Source organism: Clavelina lepadiformis, chromosome 6 (assembly GCF_947623445.1).
Source record: "Clavelina lepadiformis chromosome 6, kaClaLepa1.1, whole genome shotgun sequence".
NCBI lineage: Eukaryota > Metazoa > Chordata > Ascidiacea > Aplousobranchia > Clavelinidae > Clavelina > Clavelina lepadiformis.
The window spans coordinates 6628756-6652966 of NC_135245.1; the positions used below are offsets into that span (position 1 = coordinate 6628756).

The 24211-nt window shown below is 36.2% G+C and overlaps 5 protein-coding genes across 8 annotated transcripts; 2 read left to right on the forward strand and 3 right to left on the reverse strand.

Moving 5' to 3' along the window:
- Nucleotides 1–184: 184 nt before the first annotated feature.
- LOC143463518 (uncharacterized) lies at nucleotides 185–3907 on the forward strand. 3 transcript variants are annotated; one of them, XM_076962021.1, is made up of 9 exons: nucleotides 185–338; nucleotides 815–903; nucleotides 1498–1567; nucleotides 1646–1715; nucleotides 2276–2384; nucleotides 2483–2559; nucleotides 2686–2879; nucleotides 3210–3239; nucleotides 3480–3907. In XM_076962021.1, exons 2-9 carry the CDS (start codon nucleotides 827–829, stop codon nucleotides 3531–3533), a joined length of 681 nt encoding a protein of 226 aa, XP_076818136.1. In that variant the 5' UTR covers nucleotides 185–338; nucleotides 815–826; the 3' UTR covers nucleotides 3534–3907. The 3 variants fall into 3 exon arrangements, with proteins under 3 accessions (XP_076818136.1, XP_076818137.1, XP_076818138.1); XM_076962022.1 differs by lacking the exon at nucleotides 3210–3239 and having other exon boundaries at nucleotides 186–338; XM_076962023.1 differs by lacking the exons at nucleotides 1498–1567; nucleotides 1646–1715 and adding an exon at nucleotides 1153–1175 and having other exon boundaries at nucleotides 187–338; nucleotides 2216–2384.
- A 1-nt stretch (nucleotide 3908) lies between these two features.
- On the reverse strand, nucleotides 3909–9656 carry LOC143463517 (uncharacterized). The gene is made up of 5 exons (XM_076962020.1): nucleotides 9238–9656; nucleotides 7086–7196; nucleotides 5430–5622; nucleotides 5193–5261; nucleotides 3909–4981 (listed from the first exon to the last, which is right to left on the reverse strand). The coding sequence occupies exons 1-5, from the start codon at nucleotides 9319–9321 to the stop codon at nucleotides 4275–4277; spliced, it is 1164 nt and encodes a 387-aa protein (XP_076818135.1). The 5' UTR covers nucleotides 9322–9656; the 3' UTR covers nucleotides 3909–4274.
- Nucleotides 9657–10399: 743 nt separating this feature from the next.
- On the forward strand, nucleotides 10400–15349 carry LOC143462524 (RNA transcription, translation and transport factor protein-like). Of its 2 annotated transcripts, XM_076960726.1 has the most exons (7): nucleotides 10400–10619; nucleotides 12823–12917; nucleotides 13416–13539; nucleotides 13623–13706; nucleotides 13792–13952; nucleotides 14659–14704; nucleotides 14779–15349. In XM_076960726.1, the coding sequence occupies exons 1-7, from the start codon at nucleotides 10559–10561 to the stop codon at nucleotides 14934–14936; spliced, it is 729 nt and encodes a 242-aa protein (XP_076816841.1). In that variant the 5' UTR covers nucleotides 10400–10558; the 3' UTR covers nucleotides 14937–15349. The 2 variants fall into 2 exon arrangements, 1 of the variants encoding a protein (XP_076816841.1); XR_013118178.1 differs by lacking the exons at nucleotides 10400–10619; nucleotides 13623–13706; nucleotides 13792–13952; nucleotides 14659–14704; nucleotides 14779–15349 and adding an exon at nucleotides 10642–12115 and having other exon boundaries at nucleotides 13416–13448.
- Nucleotides 15350–15562: 213 nt separating this feature from the next.
- LOC143462222 (DNA damage-regulated autophagy modulator protein 2-like) lies at nucleotides 15563–19068 on the reverse strand. The gene is made up of 5 exons (XM_076960290.1): nucleotides 18721–19068; nucleotides 18451–18605; nucleotides 16697–16874; nucleotides 16519–16595; nucleotides 15563–16447 (listed from the first exon to the last, which is right to left on the reverse strand). The coding sequence occupies exons 1-5, from the start codon at nucleotides 18923–18925 to the stop codon at nucleotides 16250–16252; spliced, it is 813 nt and encodes a 270-aa protein (XP_076816405.1). The 5' UTR covers nucleotides 18926–19068; the 3' UTR covers nucleotides 15563–16249.
- On the reverse strand, nucleotides 18979–22715 carry LOC143462221 (protein arginine methyltransferase NDUFAF7, mitochondrial-like). The gene has a single exon (XM_076960289.1). The coding sequence runs from the start codon at nucleotides 20364–20366 to the stop codon at nucleotides 19077–19079; it is 1290 nt and encodes a 429-aa protein (XP_076816404.1). The 5' UTR covers nucleotides 20367–22715; the 3' UTR covers nucleotides 18979–19076.
- Between the last annotated feature and the right edge of the window lie 1496 nt (nucleotides 22716–24211).

The following is a 24211-nucleotide window of genomic DNA, read 5'->3' on the forward strand; positions in this document are numbered from 1 at the left end:
TCCATAGACTGACGTGTCCGTTACGGCAGATAATTTTCATTGCTCGTCCTCTTATGGCATACCCACTTGAAACCGTTTGGATGTTTTTCTTTGAATTTTTCTTTTCAGCGCGCAACTGTAAGTGTATCGATTTTCAACTTAATAGAAGAGTGATTGTGACATCACAATGTTGAAGCATTTTACAATGCCACATCGTCCCGCGATTGTCATAATTGCATGGGACGATTTGATTGGACGTCCAAGAGTCTATAAGTAGCAGATGGGTTCCAGAACGTGTCATTTCAATTTTCAAACAAACTGAACTGGAATTCGACTTCACTTTCAGAAATAAGTCACCGGTAAGTTTCTTGTTTTTTATCTATTAACTTTTTAGTTCATTTATGTTTATTTAAATTAATGTAAAAATGAAAGCAAAACTTTTTTAAGCAGCTGTTAATGCTATTGCAACAGAAAAGTATTATTAATTAAATATTCTCACAAATTTTATTAACTTTGAAATAAGGATATAAAACACTATACATAAATATATAGAATATTATCCAAATTATTTAATAATTATTTCAAGGACGTGGCTGTAAGTTGTAAAGAATATTAACTCATAAATATCTGCTTTATTATTTATAACTCATGAAATATTTTATGAAATATTTGTATTTTATCAATAGCATTATTTATTTCTAATGAACTTTAATTACTAATATTAAATTACTTTAAATTGTCGCAAACATATTGAAGTTATATAGCATTGGTCATAATAAGTATATTTGATTATAACTAAACTGTTCATGTGCGTAATAAATCTGACTATGTTTAGAAACTCATCAATATGAAACTCACACTTTATCTTCTTCTTGTTCTTGCCTTGGTTACCCCACATCTCGCTTTTGCTCAGGAAAGCGAAAGGTAAATTCTATTTAATAAAGTCGGCCTGTAGTTTGATATGCAAACAACTTTTCAGGTTAAACATGGCCTACATAATACAATGATTTTATAAATTGTAGAATTGGGATTTCTACTGAATATTCATTATGTTTTTTGATATGTTTTTGATAAAAGTTCTTATTTATAAATACAATTTTTTTTTGTATAATGATAAAATGCAACAGAGTATGATTAACTTGCATATTAGTCATAAAATGTTGTAATTTTTAGTGAGGATGCCGAAGTTACAACCGGTAATTATAATTATTCATGCATTTTCATCTTTCATTTACATGTATGCTGTTTTCATTCACCTGTCGGTTGATTTTCCATCTCACCAAACCTACGGATGTTGCATCCGATAACCAATAATCATTTCATCATTCATCTCATGACTGTAACGTCATCATTCATCTTACGTATGACCTACGTGGCAAAAACTCGAACTACCAACGCTTACTCTTGTCATCGCTCGCGAACTCGACAATCGGCGGACGATTGCCGCCCGTACGCAACCGGATATATATTGCTATGGATACGGCATCCTTCAAAACTTCGATGACTTGGTTAGCGCAGAGCGGCCGCCAATCTAGCATCATACTGGGCAAACCGAGCGCAGCAGATTAGAGCCATTAGAAGGCAGCAGGTTAGTTGGAGTTACCCAACTGGCTCATGATACCAGATTCAAAACGTGGTAATGAGCACTTTTGTAATATTTTTGCAGCAAGCGCGCATGTATTATAGGGGGGCTCCGGTCCCAAGAGGAACATTCATACCTCCTTGGGTGGCGTATAGTGAGTTTTTCATTGAAAAATTTTTTTTATTTTGATTGGTCGTTTAAGCAAGTCTATTAATTTGTTTCCGCGTTTTATTAGTTGCATAATTAAGACTAATTTCATAATCTATTCATATTTTTCATTTATCTTTTGTCATTCAATCTTGTTGCGCTCACCAGTGTCGCTGCTGCTTTCTTATCATGCTTTTGAGATCATCTCGCCAGTGTAATGGTCATCACCACCACCATCATTATCATTTTCGTCACTGCTAATTCGCTATCTTCAACAGCGCCATTACTGATCATTTTTCGGTTTTAACTTAATGTTTGCTTTCATATTGTGATTAAACTATTCTTATTTGATCAGTAGTTCCATATTCACTATTGAGAGAAATAAAAACGTGTAAGCAACACAAGTGTCAAAGTAAATTCAGCAAGAAATTCATTATTAATCAAACCAAATTGTCCCAAACGTTCTTTTCATACGTCACAAAATATTTTCGCCGTAAATGATCTCAGAAGCGGAAGAGGCAGCCACTGGAGAGGAAGAAAGTGACGATGCTAAAACTGATGACGCAGAAAAACCCAACGAAGAAGGAAAGAAGGAACTAGAATTGCAAGACTTGCAGTTGTGGGCTAGCATGGATTTGGACAAAGATGGAAAACTCACAGTCGAAGAATTTGAAAGGTAAAATGAAAGGTTCAAAGGTTCAACTACAGTATTAAATTGTACTTTCAGATTTTAGTATTTTGTTTCGAAACGCCTCTAACCGTTTCTATTTATAGATTCTCTCGTTCACCAAATGCTATTGCTTTCGTTCGTCAGATGAAGGCACACAAAGCAGTAGAAGCCTGGGCTGAAAGTAAATTTTTTAAGATATGAGTAATATTATATATACTGTAGTGCATAGTGTATACTTATGCTTCATGCACTAAATTTCCTTTACCGATTGTTTGATTCTACGATTTGACACTTCTTTTCTCTGTAGAGGTCGGTATGAACGTTGAACAGGCAAAGGCTGCTATGATGGTCGGTGCAAACGCCCAGCGCCGCCAACAAGCACTCAGCCAACAATATTACACCCGTCTTCAAACCGAACGAAGAAGGCAAGCAATAGCTCAAAGGAACCAACAAGTTTACCAGGCCCGACAAATGCAACAAAACTACTGGTCCCGACTTGGTGTAAGTACCGCTTTAGATATAAAATTCATGATTTGGTCATCCGGATAACGCCATCGCGTTACGAAACATATTAGAACAAGCTTGTTGATTAGCAGACATTGCTGTGTTGCGTAATAATTAATCGATTCATTTTTAGTTGTTTCATTTTATTTCCTTGTTCATATTTTTCATTCTTCTTAGCATAATGTCATTTTAACTGTTTTGTGAAAAGTGCATGAAGGTCAAACATCGTACTTAAAAGGTGTTAACTTGTAGCTTTGGTTTAAGGTAAAGCTGTGCCTTATGTACAACACGGTAATGCTGTAGAATAAATTTTGCACTTCATTTCAGAATCGTCAGCGTATTAACCCATACATGCAGGTAAACTAACAATTTTTCAATGTGATTGTTGTCATTCCACTTATCTCATTGCGTGTTAAATTTGTCACATCACTTCATGTAGACGTTCATTGCTCCTGGTGTTCTATAATCTATTTCATAATCAAATTAGTTCATAGCAATTTAGAGAGAATATTCCTGCCTGCTTTGACAGAAGCACTGTAATATTTTTTTACTGCAGGAATATCTTATTTTTATACGTTTTATATTTTGCCTTGGCAGCAACAATACTACCAAGCCATGAGACGCGCGGCCCGCAGACGCGAAGAATTGTAAGATGGATCTTTGAAGAAGTACAGGATTTGCAAACATAGACCGATGTTTTAGAGGAAATTTTTGTACATGTATATTTGTGTGAAATCGAGTTTATCGTTAAGTCTATTCGACCATAAGCCAGTCTAGATGAAAATGCTTTCACTGCCAGATCACAGTGCAATAAATTATATCAGATCGATTATGTTAAAATTGGTTAAAATAGCTGCTTGGCCATTTCTACTGTTTTGCAAATGTTTTAAAGCATATCCGACCTGTTTCTAGTAGAATGTACATAACCCAATACTTTGATTTGACAACGCAATTTGGTTCTTTGTACGAATGTAAAACTGAAGCCGTAGCAAATCTCTGTCAATAAATTAGTTCAAATAAAACGACTAATTTTCCACATTATTTATTGAGCTCTAAACCGAAGACAAAGTCTAAAGCACTTAATCAAATTGTAGCTTATATATATTGGCGAAAAAAATAAAAATTTACCCCACCGAATAAACGCACAAAATCAGCGACAGCGACCTATTAAACTAAATATTTCGACGAATAAATTCCATTTGGCGCCTTAGCAATGGTATGCGAATGGATAAACGTCTGTGACTCCAAACAGTTTTGCTAAGAAGTTGCTCACAAATTTAAGGTTCATTCCATTTACAAGGAAATATGTGGGAAAATGATCAATTTTATACATCCCGTAAGTCCATGCTAGATTTAGAATCGTTCACATTTCAGTTACTCCTTTAGTAGTGTTCATTGTATTGCGTCGTAAGTTGAGTCTTCACACAAATCGTCATCATCACCAAAGACGTTATTGACGTCATCAGGCAGCATCGTTCGTAAGCTCTCCGTCTGAGCTTCGTAGTGGTCAGTCTTTTTTCGTAGGAGCAATAGTGCTGCTTCGTGGCGCTCGCGTTCTTGTCGCATCCTCTGCTGCATCATATGAATTCGGGTTTCCTGCTCTCTTATGTTGGTCCGGAGCAACCGGACGCGTAAAACCTTCTCAGCGTCAAGAGCAGAGGCATTACGTGACTGCCCAAGCGTAGGTCGTTGAGAAAACAGAGGGCGCTGCTTGCTAAGACTTGACGTCAGCTTTCTGTAAAATCGCGGCGGTGGCGGCCCACCATTACCAGATCTCACTCCGTTCTGCTGGGATAATGTGCGCTGTGACAACTGACGTTTCCGCGAAAACGAACTGTGGGAAAGGTAATTGTTCGGCGACGTTAGAGTGCTTGAAGTTATGGTACCGTTGTCATCGTGCCCTTTAGTCGTAGCAAGTACGAAGGCATTATCGTTTGAATCAGGTCCGGGCATAGAAGTAGGGCACGAAAAAGTTTGCTGGGAATCAGCTTGAAGGATAGACGGTTTGGTGTCATTCGCAGGAAGATTAATTTTTTGTTGCGAGTAGTCTTCATCCATGATCTCAATAGTCGGAGATTTCTCACGTATACAGGGCACAACTACAGAAACATATTATATTTAAATCTGTCAAAACTTTGACATTTAACAAATAAATTCACGCAGTTTGCAAATATCAATCCAAAATCCGTTAATAATATTCAAACTAAACCTTTTTTGCAGCACTTCAACACTATCTGCATGCACGGTGCGACAGAGAAAGATTATGAGTTAAAAACGCAAATCACCTGACCACAACCAAACACAGGCTACCTTTTCCGCTGTTGTGGCTTAACTGGCTCGGTGTAACGAGAAATGGTGCCGTAATAGACTCTCTGTTTCCTGCAAATTAATCTTTCATTAAAAAAAGTTATTAAAGACTAAGTTCCCTAAGAGCTAAGTACCAAATTGAATCAAAACCGCTTTCGTTGTTAAAACTGTAGAAAAAAAAACAGACATACGTAGACAACCAAAAGAAGTAACGAAATTTATAAACACCAAACAAAATACCATTTCGCGAGACCAGGGCAGCCATTCTCTCTTCTACTTCAGACTCATCCGGTATTGGAATTTCGGCTTGCGCCTTATTCTCTTGTAATAAGACTTCTGTAGGTCGAACACAAGCAGGGTTTGCTTTCCTGAAGCGCGTTTTCATGTTCTCCCAACACTTCTTCAGTTGTTTCCCATCGCGCTGCATACCATCCTTAACAATTTTAAAAAGTATTGAATAAAAACAGCAAACTCCGAGTGGTTCTTATCCTATTTTGTGAATATTAAACACTAAAACCTATTGGCGACTCACCCTACAATACCACCTTTCAAGCAAGCAGAGATTGTAATATTTCAAATAACCAATATTTAAGCGTTTTATATGGTTTAGTCCAACCGAAGACTGCATAAGACCACAAACCTGCCAATCAGGATCAGATTAACGTAGTGGCAAATGTGGCAGTTGCTACAGGCCTCGCGCTTAGAAGGGCCCGACGCAAGTTAGATCAGCTGAAAAAATTCATTTCACAATATTCATTCCCTTATGGGAGCTTTTTGTAAAATTTGGGCAAGTGTATGGAAAACGTTTACAAGTTATCGTTAGCTAGAAGACAATAATTGAACAAGAGCAGTAGTTCCCAAGCTGCAGATCACATTTTAATTTTTCCTAAATAACTTATTAAGTAACAAATTTGAATTTAGAGGTCCGCGAAAGAATTACTGCAGCCATATAAGAGTCCGCAGGTAGGAAAAGACATTACTGAATTACAGTTTTTGTTAATTTTTTTAAACATTTTAAATTACTACTTAAAAATTAAAATTGACGAGGGCCCCGTGGAAAATTTGCCATGACCGGCCCGGCAGTAGGTTAACCTTATATTTCTACCATGTTCATCATGTCGGTCGCATAAATGTGTTGCAGCGATGCACCCCTGGTTGTAGTGCATATTACTGAAAAAGTAGTAGGACAACCGGGTTTTAACAAGTTAAAAGAAAATTTTTTTTGGCTTTTGGCTCGTTGCATGATACTTATGTAGTGGAAAGCACACTTTGTGCTAAGCGCCAAACTTTACAGCCAGCTCAGTTTTTTCGTTTATTGGTGGATGGCCTGTAAAATCCAGAAAAAGTCATAAAATGTCAGATTTTTTGATCAAGAAAAACCCCTTTAAATCAATTTTTTTAATCAGGGTTAGTCGTTCTGCCACAGTTGGTCGAGAAAGGAAACACTGCTTAAAATGCTATAGCTCTAAAGAACCCAATCAGCGAAATTTTGCTGTTTAAACCAGCGTTCGTCATAAAGTTTCCTGTAAGATACAAGAACGAGTTTTCTAACTTTTTACCAAAACGTTTGGCGTTCTATGTGTTTCCCATTTTGCAAACATGTTTTAACCGCAGAGGGCATAAGTTACATTTACCAGTTTAGTCATGTAGCTATGCAGTGACATCATTGCAAGGGGGTAGCTTCACATTTCGCCACAACAATCTTCGTGTAGTGTTGGCCAAGCGTTTTTTAAAGTGCAACAAGCTAACAACTATCTACAATAAACTAATTTTGTAAAACTGTAGCCGTTTTCTGCAGATCAATACAAAAACTCAATTCAGTTATCACAAAAATTCAATGCAAAAGCAATTTAAAGTTTAATTGTGATAAACACACTAATTGAGCGACCATATCACCTCTGAAGCTATATTGTACTCTTGGGCTATTTCTTCCCACACATCGCTCTTTCTTCTCCACGGACCACCATCATTGATGTTGTCTATAATGTACGATCTATATTTTTCCACCTAAAGTATACAGTTAAATATTGTATTGTTAGTACTTCACCATTAGACTAGCTATATGATATAAATATGAAATGAAATGTCTATAGGCTACTGTGTATGTAAAGCAATGTTGCTTTTGATAGTAACACCTCACTTCCAACCTGCCATCAGATTGTGGCAGCAAGTGCCACGCTTAGATAGTTTCATTTTTTCCACCTAATTTAAATTCTTTTGTTGATTTCTTTATATTGCATACGTTTTGCTTGGGATTCTTAATTGGCATCAGGGTACTTGTCTAACATCATTATTATGCATGCGTTACAAGTTTCAGTTCCATCGATTGCGAAAAAAGCCATAACTTGTTTCTATTTGGTTTGGCCCGCCCCATATGCGAGTCAAGCTGTCACCGAGATGAGCATGCAGCTATGCACCTTCAATGGAGACGGATCACGATAGATAGTTCCTCGGAAACAGTAGTGCGCTCATCTATAATTAATTATTTCGAATATGTGGGCTGATCAGGAAGTGCAAGCTTCGGAATCTGGCCCGCATTGCATAAATTCCGTTTGCTGCATGCAGGATTTGGGGTTTTCGGGATAGCGTTGTTTCAGTGGTAATTGGTTTTCAGGAAAACGTTAAATACCCCTGTTGGTCACATGTGGCTCGTTGCACAAATTAGGTTGTAATTTAACGAAGTATTTTTGCCTTTTTTCTCAACGCCAGGTGATTTTATATCGTAGTTTACATTGGTATAACCATAACCGCGTGATTGCCAATCAAAAAGTTTCCCAGGCCTCGTCTTGCCAAACACGAAAAATGCCAATTATTAGGCTATGACATTACTAAAATGCTTTTGCCCTGGCGCCATTGTAAATCCTGTATTTAAAACATCAAACAGTGGGCGCCAACGTCAATTTCATTAAAACAATAAAATTAACCGCGGAATAAAATCAAAAATATTGGAATAAGACCAAGACCATAATTAGTTAATTATCCAAAAGATACATCGAAAACTTCATGATTCAGGCCATTTCGAACTTGTTCCAGTGATAATATCAACTTTTTTGATACAGAAACGGTGCGGCACTTAAACGACCCAAAACAATGTGGTCGCTGTTCAAAACTTCGCTGTTAAAGTTAATACCCTGATTGACTTTTCGCTACATCAATAGTAGGATTCAACACTGCATATCACTAGGTTATATGGCACTGGCAGTGCTTCTCAAACATGCACTTTCTGATCGTGGACCCTTTATGAAGTTTTCTGTACCGGTAATTTGCCTTATCATAAAAATTTCTAAAAACTAATATACCAGCAATTAACAATTTCTATACAATGTAAGCCTCCATATGGCGATAACGCAACGGTAGAGTTTCCGTCAAGTCTTATCAGAGTATTGTATTGCGGTTGTTGCCCCTGCAACAAAAACACTTGCGTCTCGGGCCTTCTTTTCTCATTGTTTTTGGCAACGCAATCCTGGAATGGTAGCAATTACTGACACGTACAGTAGTGGGCTATGGTGTCGTAACGATCACTAATGTAAATCAATTAGACCTATTCGTTCAGTAATTAATTTAATATCCTCATTGGCCTGAAACAAGCCACTATACTCACATTTTTGTAAAATATCGAAAAATTTAAGAACTGAAAGTAAATAAATCCTACAACATTGTTTGTAAAATTTATCATGGTGCCACCTGAGACGTTTCTACACCACTCCAACTGGTTTAAACTGCATTTTGCTGTAAAGTAAACGTGGAGCACTTTAGAAATGCCTCAATACTAAAAAACGTCTTCCCTTCAGTTTTTCGTTAAATTTATTCCTACATGCTTACAGGCATTTTGTAGTAATATCATATTTCGACAATGCGATGAGCTGTTTCCGTTTGTAATCGTGAAATTATAGTTTGAGCAAGAAGCATACGATCTATCTATGAGAATTCAGAATACACCTTTACGGGCTCTGCATTGCTACGTTGCAAGATTAACTTTAAATAATGCTTTAAAATTGAAAAAATAAATAATTAAAACATAGATAAAACTAAATATACTGTTATTTACCAGGTTCAGTAGCATCAGCTTTTCTGAGTGAGTGAAATTGATGCGACGCATAAAGGCGAATCCCGGACCATCTTTCGTCGCCATATATTTCGAAAATTCCTGATGATAGAAATCCTGTTTAACCGTCTTCAGCAGAAACGTGTAACGGTAGCAGCAATTGTGGTATATCTTGTCCTGTAGGCAAGTAGCTTAAGCTGGTTAATAAGTTCCCTGCTTCTCGAAACACTAAAAAGTAGACTTGCAATGTGTTCCTGGACGACACAAATCTATACGAAACAGCGGAAAACTTCACAATCTACTGTTGGCAAATTTAACTTTGGTATTTTGACTTCACAACGCTATAATTCTTGAAAGCAGACCAAAGCACTCAGAGTGAAAGAACATTTCAGTACAACCGCTTGCTTGCCCGCTGCTCTCAACGAGAGTTAACTCATACAAAAGAGCCCTCAATAACTCTTACGATTGAGTGGGAGTATCCGTAGTTACTCTCTTTCTATTCTCTTACGTCGACGCGCTTACTTTAATCGGTCACGTACTCGAGATTCGAGAATCGAGAATGAAAGAGAAGCGAGCATTTATGAGGAGTGTTCAAATAGCTAAAGACTAAAGTCTATGTCCAAATCGAGTTGTTATCAAAACCATCACGGAAAGCAGTTAAGCAGCTCATTTACTAGGACCTAGCTGGTAGCTTCACTTTAGCGAACGGTTGGGCTGTCAACTTTATATGGCTTTAGGACGGTTATTTAGACTTGGTTTTTACAAGCAAGTGTACGTCTTTACACAATGCTTTGTTTTCCCCAATGTAAGGTTTGCATTTCGTTCAGTGTTTTGCCCAGGTACGCGAGTTGCACTGCAGTCCGCAATATACATTCAGTATTAGGTCATGCATGTGCATGGAAATAAGGTACTAATATTTTTTTGATGATATCCGTAACTACCAGTACCTACTAGTTACTACACTGCTACAGTATATGTTTATTCTGCTGATCTTACAAAGAGTAAATTACTGTGAGGTTTTTATGCCCATGGAAAAGAGTTTGGCTAACGTTAATAGTAATAAATCCAGTTTAACTATGCTCGCCTATGTGAAAGCTTAAAAGGGAAAGTAATGACGTCCAGTCATCTAACGGGTCTAGTGCACTAGAGACTAGGCTAGACCGTTTAACAAAACTTGGTTGTGGAAATTGGTGTGCGTGTAAGTAAGCTAGATCCCAATCAATACCAATAATACCGTGATACATGTTGCTCTTTTCTAGTTTGGAAAGACAGATTTATTAGCCTGGTTAGATCAGGTCTATTACGTATTTGTGCTGGCACTGTTATGTTTCATCGAAAGTTGAGGGCTTTGGGATTTCCAAGAAGCAATGAGTTTAATCCTTCAAGTAAGTTATCTGCCATCGAAGACTTCTAAACTTACTAATTGTTTACAGTTACCTGTCCATTTTACACTTATGGCTTTGTGCCACAAAATGTCACAGGTTGTTTATGATAGAACTTGTTTAATGCCTATGTAAAATGCTATTTATGTGATAAGTAACGTTTCATTTACATGTAATGGTTTATGACTATATTAATTGATATATCCTTTACGATTGATATTTGCATATAAATTTTATGTTTTTCGTGGTTAATTTGTCAGTGTTATCAGTATGATCAGTAGGTACAAAAGTACATGACCATACGACATCACAATTTAGGTAGCAGGTGTCCAGTAGTTAATACTAATACATCACGTAGTTGTGCACTTCTGCGGTAGATTTGTTTTTTGAATGTTAATTAATCAGCTGGCTAGAACAATAATTTAAATATTGTATCTGCCTGAAATAAAAATCTTCTTTGTTGTGTAATGTTATTACTTTGTATTTAGGTCACTAAGGCCATTTTGAAATATGAAATGAAATGTTTGTTTTTGTTTAGTAATGTGATTGCATTTAGCACTTTGTTACGTGTCAGTGGTTTAGCATCCAGAGTTACTTGGTGTCAGTTAAGACGTTTTCAAGAAAGGAATTGTCTTAACACTTACCATAATCTGTGGATAAACAAGTCCAGTAGTCCTGCCTATTCCAACATGCCGACTGTTGATCCTGTAAGGTTTTTAAAGCAAGAGGAAGCACAAGCTATTGATCAAGAATTGTTTGACAAATACCAGTTTAGTGTCGACCAACTTATGGAACTGGCTGGCTTGAGTTGTGCACATGCTGTTGCAGCGGCTTATCCGATAACACAGGAAAACAAGAACGCTACCGTTCTGGTAATTAGCGGACCTGGAAATAATGGGGGTGATGGTCTGGTGTGTGCACGCCACTTATCCATGTTTGGTTATGTACCTGTCATACATTACCCTAAGCGGCCAAACAAAGTTCTTTTTGAAGGTCTTGTAATCCAGTGTGAGAAAATGGGAATTGACTTTATAACAGAAATGCCTACAAATGAAGAAATTGATACTCACTACAGATGTGTGGTGGATGCAATATTTGGATTCAGTTATAGATCAGGATCAGGCGTCCGTGCTCCCTTTGATGTTGTTTTATCAGTCTTAAAAGATCTTAAGGAAACACCAATCTGTAGCATAGATATTCCCTCTGGTTGGGATGTAGAAAGGGGCAACATCGATGGAAATGGTATTGAGCCAGATTGTCTTATTTCTCTTACTGCACCCAAACTGTGTGCCGCCGTTTTTCAAGGAAGATTCCACTACCTTGGCGGAAGATTTGTGCCAAAGGCATTGGAAGAGAAATATGATCTTTGCTTGCCAAAATTTCATGGCACTGATTGCATCCTACGCTTGTGACTAAATTATCCTATCAAAAATCACAAGCTCTAAGAGTTCTTTGATTAAAAGCTGGACGCCTTCGTTGACTGCTCTTACAGGACTCTTGTAATACTTGAGGTTTACAAGGATAAAGGTTATCTTATATTTAGGTGCTTGATGCTGATGTAAATTAATTGCTTTTTAAAAGCATTTTAACTTTGAAACTTGAAAGTATGATATGAATGCTACAAATATAATCATGCTTTGCAACAATGTGGTCTTTAGGTTTTTGTTTCTTCACAAACCGTATAATTATCCTAAGCTGCTGTATTACAGTAATTGTTTTTGCAATATATTTTGATTTACTTGTGTGAAGATTGCATGTTTTACAAAAAAACAAACAAATTTTGTTGTTTGGACTTTGCTGTCAATGTTGACATAGTGATAAAAAGTATTGCAACTATATAAAGATCATCCCTAATTTTTATTCAAGTCCAACTTGGTTTTCAGCTGGGTAATACGGCAATGACTCACTCATAATACTTGAGTGCAAATATTTCCAGTATTCTGTGAACTACGTAAGATAAATGTCTGCTGATATTAAACATATCAAGCGTTGCAGTATATACTTAACCTATTTGTGTGAACATGCCAACACTTGCTTTCATTTAATTTGCTCTCAATGCATATTTTGCTTTTCATTTGGTTGAGTTACTAAGTTTTGCAGGAAACATACTCTAGCTCGGAAAACCTAGTTTGCTATGCTATTCACTTACAGTGTTGCATTTTTGTCACATGTAAACTAAGTTCCACTGTATATGCTGATCTTATAGATGAAGTTGAATTCAGAAAACTGGTTGTGTGGTTGGAGGATCAGAAAATACGCCACTATAAGATAGAGGATCGTGCCAAGTTAAAGAACATACAGGTTTTATGGCATTAAGCATTTATGACAATTGAGTTGATTTTTGATGTTTTTAGTTGTTTGCTTCTGTTTAACACATTTACTGCCAACATAAACTGTTCTCTTAAAAAGAGAATGTTACTGCCAACCACGACCAGACTCATTATATTTTGAGTTGACTCTATGATGTTCTCTCCAACTTAGCATTGTACAGAATAAATTGCCAATCCTTGGTATCTGACAAGGTCATAAAGGTTCAATCCGTCATCCAAAACAAGTCTAAAAAATTGTATTATGTATATATACATCATACTGTTTACATTACAGTACAATGAAAAACCACATATTCTCTAGCAATTAACAGACAAAAATTGTTTTTTTTGTCCAGTGCAAATGTTTGAGTCAATTTTGTTATAATCTTGATGTTCTTCTGAGCCTAATAGCGTCTGGAAATTGCTACAGTCAATGAGTTATAATTTAAAACTTTCTAATTGCTATCATTATGTATATGGTACCTTTTAGCTTGAGACCTGGTCAAGTGTGTGTAATGATTACCTCAAAGCCATTTGCTGTCCATTTACTGAACGCTTGTCCCTCACTGACTGGCTACTGGGATATGCAATTCGATTAGAGTACGGTGACAATGGTGAGTTGGAAATGCAATTAACGTTTTTGGTATATAAAAATCACTAGCTTTCACATAAGTCCGTTTCTTGTGCGCCATTTTAGCTAAACAATACCAGGATATGACTGGGACAAAAGTAGCTTCTCAGAGGGAGTCAAAGCAAACCAGCTCGATTAGTAACATAGATGGTGAGTGCTTTGACAGTCAATTAGTTTTCGTTAAGGTTTGGATTCAGAATAAAGAATGTTGCTCAAAAAGAATGTTTTTCTTTAGAAAATAACCCACAATTCAAGACAGGGGTTAGAAATCTTGCAAAAGTATTAAACATTCCCCTTCATGAAGACGACAAAATTACTCTTTGTGCAGTTTTACTTTTGGTTGAAGAGCGTGTATCAGAAGTTGGAATAAAACATATGGAGAACAAAACCGCAACGGTACCTTTTAGTAGATGTGTAATATAATAGAATATATTGCAGTGTTTCCCAACCTTCTTTAGTTTGGGGGTTGGCAAAGAAATTCCGCCACACCTTAAATTGTTTGTGATTAAAAGATTGTGTCGCTAATTTCTTGTTTTGTCTGAAATCCCGCGACATCCTCTTTGTGATAATTGGGATGTACAGTAGAATCCACTTAATATGACCACGGATATTATGACCATTTTGGTGTAGTCACGAATTTTGCCATATAAAACTCTCCGTTTACTATGACCAGTCTTAAGATATGTGTGTCTTAAGAAACAGTAGTGAAGCAGTTTCGGTTAATGTGATCATTCGGATATTATAACCAGAATGGTCTAGTCACAAGCACTGTTCCCTCTAAACTGCGCGCGTTCGCAAATGCGCACTGCTGACACGGTGTCCGCGCACAGAAAATCTGTGCTGCGCACAAGAAAAAAATCCAACCTGAATTGAAAATAAACGCATAATAATGACCACAGTGCGCACGTCTGTTGTTGCTCACAGTGGTCCAAGGGACCGCTCAGGGAGTGAGTGTGTTTGCTCAAACTCGCGAAAAATTAGAGGGAACATTGGTCACAAGGTCGTAATAAGTGGAGTCTACTGTACTGATATTATGTAATTTCCTTAATAGCATTTAGTTCACTTTTGACGCCAAACTGTAAAAATCAATATTTGTTTTCAGAAAGTTGTACCCTTGGAACAACAAGAATTGGGATTTGACACCAAGGGTGACAGTTTTTACATGCAGCTATTATGGTGTTAATTTTGTGGCCAGATATTAAGCCTACCATTTGTTTTGCAGATAAAACTCTAAACAACGCCGCCCGTGCTCTTCGACTTCTACACATTAATGAGTTGCGTCAGTTACAGACAGACATAAACAATGCAATAGTCTCGGTTCAAACTCTTACTGCCAATCCTAAGACTGATCAGCGTTTGGGTAAAGTTGGAAGAGGATAGTCACAGAAGCAATTGTAACAACTGACTTTTCATTATGCAGCCGATCAAACAGCCCTTCTGGAAGGCAAAGCTTTGGTATTATTGTGTACTGTAGCAACCAAATATGTTCCGTGGTATGGTGATTTTCGTTTTAAGCTCTTTAAGTTGCAACTTTTTGTACTGCAATGTTCTGTACAACCACTTTTTATCAGTGCTATGTTTGTTTTAAATACTAAGACTGACTGTGTTTTCTTTTGCTTTGTTATAGTTCGATTTTCTAAAATCCAAGTTCCATACATGATTATGTCTATACTCTATACTAAGCAAACAATTTTTTCAATTTATCAGTGGTTTTTATAAAAACTGTCTTTGCTATCTTAGCAAGTGCTTTCCATTTAACTTACACTAGTGCCAATAAAACGCCAGTATTTGCATACGGCTGTTCCAAGCTCTGAATTTATGTGTTCAAATCTTTTAATGCTAGATCTATATATTATTATTTGCCAGTATACTTACTAACATCAATACAGATTATGTTTGGATAGTACTGGATACCTTCCTTTATACTTATAGGAAAGTAGGTTATGCTGGCCAATAATTCTTATTTGGGAGTTACGGTTTTTACTCGGTCATAGGCAACACAAACATTTCAGTGAAGTAAAATTTTATTGCATAAAAGCAATGAGTACATGAGAAAAAGGTTGCCCTTTTTACTAAGCATTAAGTAAAATACAAAAGAAAATCCCCAACTAACAGCTTTCAACAATTCAGCAGACTAAGAAAAATATACCGACAGAACATGGCAATTAGCACTTACAATTAAGACAGTGCTGCATAAAGTGAGGCCCTTAACTAAGGTTTATGTAATTGGATCGAAATTTATGAAAAAAACTTAGTTTCTATAACATGTTGAGGAATGTTTTACATGACACAACCCGTTTTACAAAGTTTAATGACCGAAGCCGAGACTTATAAACAAAAATTGGAGAAACTAAAATTCTGAAAATAATTGTGAAAACTTTGGGCACCCCTGGATAAAAACATGTAATACTATGTCCCTGTAATTAGTGTCTGATTCTAAAGTTACATAGTAATAACTTTTTACTTGATGCATGTTTACATAGCTGATAACAAAAAGTATTGCAAGGTTATATTAATATATAAAACTTTTAACTTACAAGTACACTTAACTGTTTCTGTATAAGTGCTACATTCAAGACACTTTACCATAAAAAATAAGAATTACGGGTGTAAACAATATAGTTATCACTGAATTTACACACTAACTATTGCAAAATCAATTTCAAGAAAATTTTCTTGCAAGCCATGCACAATTAGGCAAGGCTGGCCCCATCTGCCAGTTCATTCTGTAAAATTTCACCTCGATCGTGATATAAATTGTCTTGATGAAGATGAGTGTTGGTACGAACTGTTATCTTTTGAAAGTCCCGAATGAAGGTGAAAAAATAAGCCAGAAAAGAAGCTGCCAAGATCCACTCCAGTATGGTACTAGCAAGATGAGCTGCATAACCCTGGTAAAACATCGACCGGTCAGCAATGTTTTTCAGTTGTCATTTCAAAGTAACATTGGCACAATACATACTGGCTGCCCGGGCTTCCAGTGAAACTTAATCACTGCGTTCTTATCTGTACTTGTGATAAATGCTGTTGCTACAAAACCTACATCATATGTAACATTAATCATTTGCTGGAAAAACTAAAACATTGATGAAATGTTAAATTTTTAGCAAACATTATTATAGCATATTTAGATCAATTACCGCCAAGAAGAGCAATTAGACTAATACATGCAATGACAAGTCGAGCATGGAACACAGATTTTCCATTGATGTCCGGGAACATTTTGTATGTTATGTAGCAATGCATGAGTTCATAAATTGTTCCCAATCCGAAAGCCATCATTGCTCCAGCAATGTGCACACCAAGGACACTTGTTTCCTGTTGATGTAGCGATAGAACTTTCTACGTTGCCATTATAACCAATAAACCTTACAAAATATATTGCACGCATTATATTGCATTAATAATTGCGTGAAAGAGAATAAACTATGCAACTGTATAGGCCGAAAACGTAGATAGCAACAAAATAAAATGAAAACAATTAAATGTTTCTTGTGCGGCCTGGTACCAATTGATCCACAGACCAGTATCGGTCTGCAGCCCGGGGGTTGGGAACCACTGACATAGGCAGTACAGTTATATGTTGTATCCATATTGAATTAAACATAGGCAACTGCATCCATATGGGATTGTAATCAGGTAAGTTGCACCGAAATCACTGTAAATGAACATTAGAGCCAAAACAGTGATAAATATTTTTAGATCTGCATACAGACAATTTGGTAGATATTAAAACCACTTCATCAATATAATCCAATAACTATGGTGAAAGAAAATAGTTGTGCTGTCAAAAAGAAATAGAGGAAAGGACAGAAAATCCACACTAAGCAACAGTTGAAGGTTGTGGACCAGTAGTTTCTGATCTTGTCAAGCTATTGATATGATAGTTCGAGGAGTGTTAGACTAGCCAATCTGTTTTTATGCATATTTGGAATTTTTTCACCTTCAATTATAGTCAGCTTACAACCCCCCAGTTAATTAGAACCTACAGAGTCAATAGAAGTGGTGACTGATTCCAAGTTAAACTTAATGAAAACAGTGTGTTGTCTGTATTCTCTACAAAAACGCATTGTGCTAGAAAATATTTGTTCCATTATGTGACAAACTATACACTAAGTAGCTGAAATGCTATAATAAAATCACTAGTGAACCTCTGAGCATTAACATTTTAAAAGGTGAGGACTGGACAATTTCCAAGGGATTCAGCCAAAAGTTTGTTTGACTATAAGTTAGAAAAAATGTTGCATAATCCTTACCATATTCTATATGTTTCGCTAAAATAAAAATATCCAGTCAACCAAAATTCTTGATATCAGAACTAACCCTAATTCCAATTTAAGGAAGTTTTTGTTGTAAAATTGGGATGTTCCCAAAGATGTCTGGCAAGGTAGGAAGCAGTATTAGCTCCCCTTATTTACAATATTATCAACTTGATTTTTTCAAAATGCATTTGCGGTTTCAGATAACAAATCCAGTGTCAATTGTTTTACGTTTTACATGAGAAATTACCAAACATAGACTACTGAGAGTTTGTTCACTAAAAACTGTACTTCTTACTACAGAATATATTTTTCTTTGTTAGAAATCAATTATGATTATTTTGCATATTATTGTTACACTCAGTAATAGTATAGCCTACATCGATGTTTTAACGAACAAAACTACAGCAAAAATGAATTCGAAAATACAATAACAGTGGTATAGTTACATATAAGCTGTTTCCTAAAGTGCAACTGCTGAGCCCAGTTGGGAATGAGCGCAATTGTCGATATTATTACTTGGGGTGCGATTATGTGTGACTAATGGGTTGCAATAACATATTGTTTGGGCACAATGTACTGTTATGGGAACCAACATAATAGGCCTATTAAAATTTACGCATATATTTTTAAACCTGAAAATTTGCAACCAAAGAAATGCCAAAGCAAATCAACACAGCAAGAACCAAGCCAGCTTTGTTAAGGCGATTCATTCTCGTCTGCATATCCAAAGCAAGCTTCTCTATGTAACCGTCCACTTGCTTATAGCGAATGTAGAGACAAGCCAAAGCTGGAAAAATAAAAATTACTAAAATTACAATTTGACAACAAATATAATCCAAGAAAAATGCATATAAAATCAACAATAAAGTAGACATAAATTGAAACAGCGTGACAAGTACAACCTACTACAGCTGATATGTTAAGCATTTGTCCAAACACTGAGCTTTCAGGGCGACGAGCACCAGTGTCAGAAATGTATGGGAAACCGGGGTCAACATCACCCCTTGAGACAGACATGATGTAAGAAATGGTGAAAGTCAGATATGTCCATATCACCAAGAATACCGGCAAGAATGCCATTCCCCTGGTAAACCAGAAAGGCCCCATAGTGTTGGTGTAAAACAAATTCCAATGATACTACAAAAATAAAGCTACAAAAATCTGTGAAGTCAACATGTAGTTAAGAAGTAGCAAGCAGAACAAAATTCAAAAATTAATATTCAAACAAAAACAAGCAACCTACGTAAACATTCTTATATCATTCAAAACCTGTAATTGGAACAGATTTATTGTTTTTATCTTTCAGTCTGCTGCGTGACGTTATGGAAAGAAATTGGAATCGTTCTCCCATTTGAGCAGGATTAATCATAATATTATAACCTCCTATTAATTTCCGTCTAACTTCTGGATCAGAACTACTCCTTAGGAGCATCATTAGCCTTGTATCAATGCCCAAATGCTTGAGAAATTTATTCTGTGATATTGGTCCAGACACATCAACGTTACATGGCAAGGCAGCATTACGAAGATATTTAAAATCAACATCTGCAGTAATATCACATTCACCTAAGTCACTCAAAACATCAGCAAGTTGATGTTTTTTAAATCCTCGCAGTGTGTCTTCTTTGGTTCCAAAATGGCCATAATCTCCGATCAATGCTGCGCCGTTACTTTCAGAAATTCTTGACGTCATTTCCTGTACAATCAGGCTTGACTGTGGACTAACTTCAACCTGTTGTCTTGCTTCATCTTTTGCTATCAATGTTTTACATGCCAGTGTTGGGTTTGGAAGTAACACAAAGCGTAAATTTTTCTTGGTACCATCTGAACAAATGTCAATGTACATCTCCTTCCATATGCCATCTTTTTTCACAAATTTATGGACTGGCAATGCATCAAAAAACTCATGTGCGATGAACAATGTAAATGTACCTCTGGGTACAGTATCAAGCGCATTATGCCAAAATAAGTCAATGTTTTCAGGGGTTCTTCCAGATAAAAAATAATTATCAGTGCAGAAAACAATCTTTTTCTCAAGTGGCTTGCAACACAGGAGTTCATATTGAACTTTTGATAAAAATGGACTCATTTCTACAAAATGAAAGCTCATTTTAGTGTCTTGCAAAACTTGGCGCAATTGCTTAAATGTGCGTAAAATATCACATGCCAGTGTTCCACGCCCAGGCCCAAGTTCAACCAGTTGAATGCTGCCAGGAGCACCAAGGTTACTCCATTCACTTACAAACCATGCTGCAATAAGTTCTCCAAACATTTGACTGAGTTCTGGTGATGTAACAAAATCACCTTGATTGCCAAAAACATCACGATTCATATAATATCCCACCTTTGGGAAAGTCAACGCTATTTTCATGAACTCAGATACAGAAATCGGCCCAGTGGTAAGTATCTTGTTGTAGATGAACTCAGCAACTGATGCCGGGCCTTGTTTACTGTCAAAGCGATAAAAACATCTGGACTGCAACTCATTACATGTAGAAAATCTGACAAGTTTATTAAAAAACACACTGCGCAACTTTAGAGCATGCATTTACTTCTCAACTTATCAGTACTGACTTATACAGCATATAGTGACGTTGCAAATTTCTTGTAACACTATTGAATGACAAAAGTTTTAGCAAAGATTGCAATCTTTTCAGTAAGCTCATTGAAACTTTTTCCTACGGTAACATCACAAGGTAATAATTGGAAATGAACACCAATATACAAAAACATTCACTAAAATGAAAAAAAAAGTTTCTTATCAACTGGGGTAACGGTACATGGTAATCTTTATCTTTGGACTTAACAAAGTCTTTGCACGACTTTAACCCATGATTCCTCAATAGCCAGACTGAAGAGTTTGGCATGGACATACAAGATATTGTTTTTCATGAGCAACAAAGACCCACTTTAGGTGTATTTTTTTGCACTTAATGACTGGGACAGAACTTCTGAGCACTGAATTTATAGTTTATAAAGAAATTGAGTCAGTCAATTTCTGTGTATATGCGCACTTCAAATGCGTCTGGGAATTTTTATGCACGGCACTTGTCAATTTTGGTTGTTTGGAGCAGGCAATATCTGGCTAAGTACGGCCATGCTGAGGGTGCCTCCAAGATATACAGGTTCACTTGGACCACAATGTTTGCTTAGATCATTCACTTAGACAGCTTCAATCGTTTTGACAACTTCAATCACATGCGGATAGGTTGAAATCGTAAAACTCAACTGAAGCCTAAGGTGTCGCTATGATAATACATCTCACAAACTTTAAGCTATATTTAGTAAATAAAATAAAATATCCAGATATTTGAAATCACTATTTACTAACAAAAAGAAGATTCTGATGATGTTATACTATAGTCTAGTTTACAGTGCTTTACAATATGGTATATTGGCTTGGGGATCTGCATCAAATAGTGTTTTAAAACCATTAAATATAATTCACAATAAAATAGCAAGATTAATTACCAATAATAAGAAATATACCAAACATCTGCACTTTATACAACAAACGATATTCTAAATATATCTCAAATCTATCAATTACAGACAGGCAAATTCATGCATAACTATTACACAAATCTTCTTCTCCAAATATTTAATGACTATTTCAGTGAACTCCAAACAGTACACAAATATAATACCAGATCATCACAGGACAATTTTTTCTTGCCCCAAATCAAAACAGTAAAAGGTAAAAAAAAGTTAACATTTCAAGGACCTAATTTTTGGAATAAACTACCAAACAATGTAACAAAAAATTAAGTCTCATAAATATTTCTCATATTAATTGAGAAGTGGTTTTGTGCAAGGGAAGTGCTGTTCGGATAATTACAAATAGGTTGATGGATGTATGGTTGTTGATTTCTTTTGCTTCATTTGTTATTGATTGAAAATGTTCTGCTGTCTGTGGTGTGGTTCTGTTTTTGTTTTAATTAATTGAGTTTCAGTTTTTTCTATCTGTTTTAATTGGTTTTCTTTGCAATAGAATCTGGGGAAGATGACAGAGAGATCTTTTCGTTGCCCCACACCTATCAATTATGTTAGAATTACGGTACGATCCTCTTTAGTTTTTTTTTTAAACGATGAAATAAACTCTCTCTCTCTCACTCTAGCGTTAACTTTTATTTTTAATTTTTCTGCACCCTAACCAAATTTTATACTTTCAACCTGTCCATAAGCGGTTGAAGTTTGTGAGATGAAGTATCATAGCATCACCTTGGGCTTCAATTGAAATTTACAGTTTCAATCCATCTACAAGCGAACAAAGTTTGTCAAGACCATTTAAACAATCCAAGCGAACCTGTATATTTTGGAGGATTACAAAGACTACAGAGTATGACTATAGAGTATGACTGCAGAGTTTTATTAAACAGGATTGCACACCAGGGCAAACCGGTGTCTCCAAAAAAAATAAGAAAAAGGAAATACTATATTTTGCTTCGATTTATACTGCAAAATCACTGTTTACAACCGATATCTCTAAAAAAACGTGAAACACGGATTTTTCCCCGATTTCTATCGTATAGGGCCACACCTTGCCTGCACAAACACCGGGCAGCCACGAGTCGCAGTGCACACCAGCTGCCTCCTTGCACACCGGAATTATGCTTCTGCACAATCGAGATCTCGGCGAAAACTGCCATACTCTGCAGTCCGGCTTAGGCCTATTGTATTGAACATTTACTGAACTAGCCTAAGTGAACACCAGCTAAGCCTGCCGTAACGGCGTAATAAAAATTGAAATTATGGGTGTCTGCATGGTTTTGTTAGCCGTACGGTGTTTCAAATTTCCACGCAACTCTATACTCATATCATTCATAACTTATCCACTAGAGGCCACGATAAGGAAGTTAATCTGAACCACCAACATTACCAACGTAAGCCAGCTAGCCAACAGCAACAGCAGTTACGATCACGCGTCACACACTTGTGTGCCAACGGTGCCAGTATTGGATGACGGCCTAAATGTGGCGTGCAAATAAATATTACAGTATCTTATATTTGTAAAATAAAATAAGTAAGGTGCATATGAGCGCAAAAGGCATTTATGCAAAGATATTTTATAAGCACATACTGTATAATGTGTTATATAATATAAACACAAGTAACGTGTTTATATAATATCTATAGTTCTATACGTATATAATATAATTAAAGGAGAAGTCTGTTACGTAATGTGACAGAATAAAGAAAAACTGTCTAATGACGTGCACCTCGCAATCCGCCACAATTGATCGAATAGTAGGCTATTTGTACATGCGGTTTGCAGAAACAAGTTGTATTGGAAACGGAATTCAATTTTAAATTTGAAGTCAAGTAGGCTATAATACGAGCATGAATAAAAATGACTTTATTAGTATGTGATGATAATGTAAAATTGCTTGCAAGTCGAATGCCGCATAGAATTCTTGTTTACGGAAATCGGGAAAGCAAAGCATTGCGTTACGTAATCAATTACTCTCTGTTTATCGTATTAAGTCGTGACAAAAATGTCGTGCATGCCTGCATTGCGTGTGTTGTTATTCATAGTTGTTCAATGCGTCACAGTCTACTAAGTTAACCCTAGAAAATGGTCGACTTTATTATGTAGCTGTCCCAATGTTCTATCTAAATGTATTCGTTCAATGAAGCTTCAAATATAATCAGAATATACAGTTGTCATTGTTGTGTAACCATTGTAGTGAGGTGGGTAAACCTTACAGGTTAAGGTACCATATACCACTTTTTCATTACAAGTACGTTACATGCAGCATTTGGATAAATTTAACCTGCCTGTAAGTTTAAACATTAGCAGTAGCAACAACGAAGCACTACTTCTGGCAATGAGAAGAAAGTTGCTAATTATACAACAACACACAAAAGCGATAGACTAGTCTTGTGGCTAAGTCTGACCCGTGAGATAAAACACGTGTGCGATTATACCAGTTATATTTTATCAAATACTTTTTGAAAAAGTCATGAATCATCACTTTGTATATTTGTTTTGTATCTCCCATTTAAATCCCACTTGCCTTAAATAACAATTCCGAGAATTTCTATTTAAACACCTTATGAAACAGTTTGCTGTTTGAGTTAAAGTATTGGAGCAATGTTATTTTCATGAGAAACATTGCTGCTGTGGCTTCTAAAATCTTAAGTCACCAGCTTAATCATCCAGAGTGGATAAACAAAAATTTCAAAAATCTTTTTAGACGTAAAGGTTATTTAACATAATTAGCAATCAACAATCTTTTCCTAATTTATATATAAACTATAAATTTTTAAGAGTACATCAAATGTGTAACAAACACAGTTAGTGGCTAATTTTATTTTTAACTAAAACCAACAGCAGTTGAAAAATATGACTGACACTATTTCACGGAATCTTGATTTTCAACTTAGCGTTAT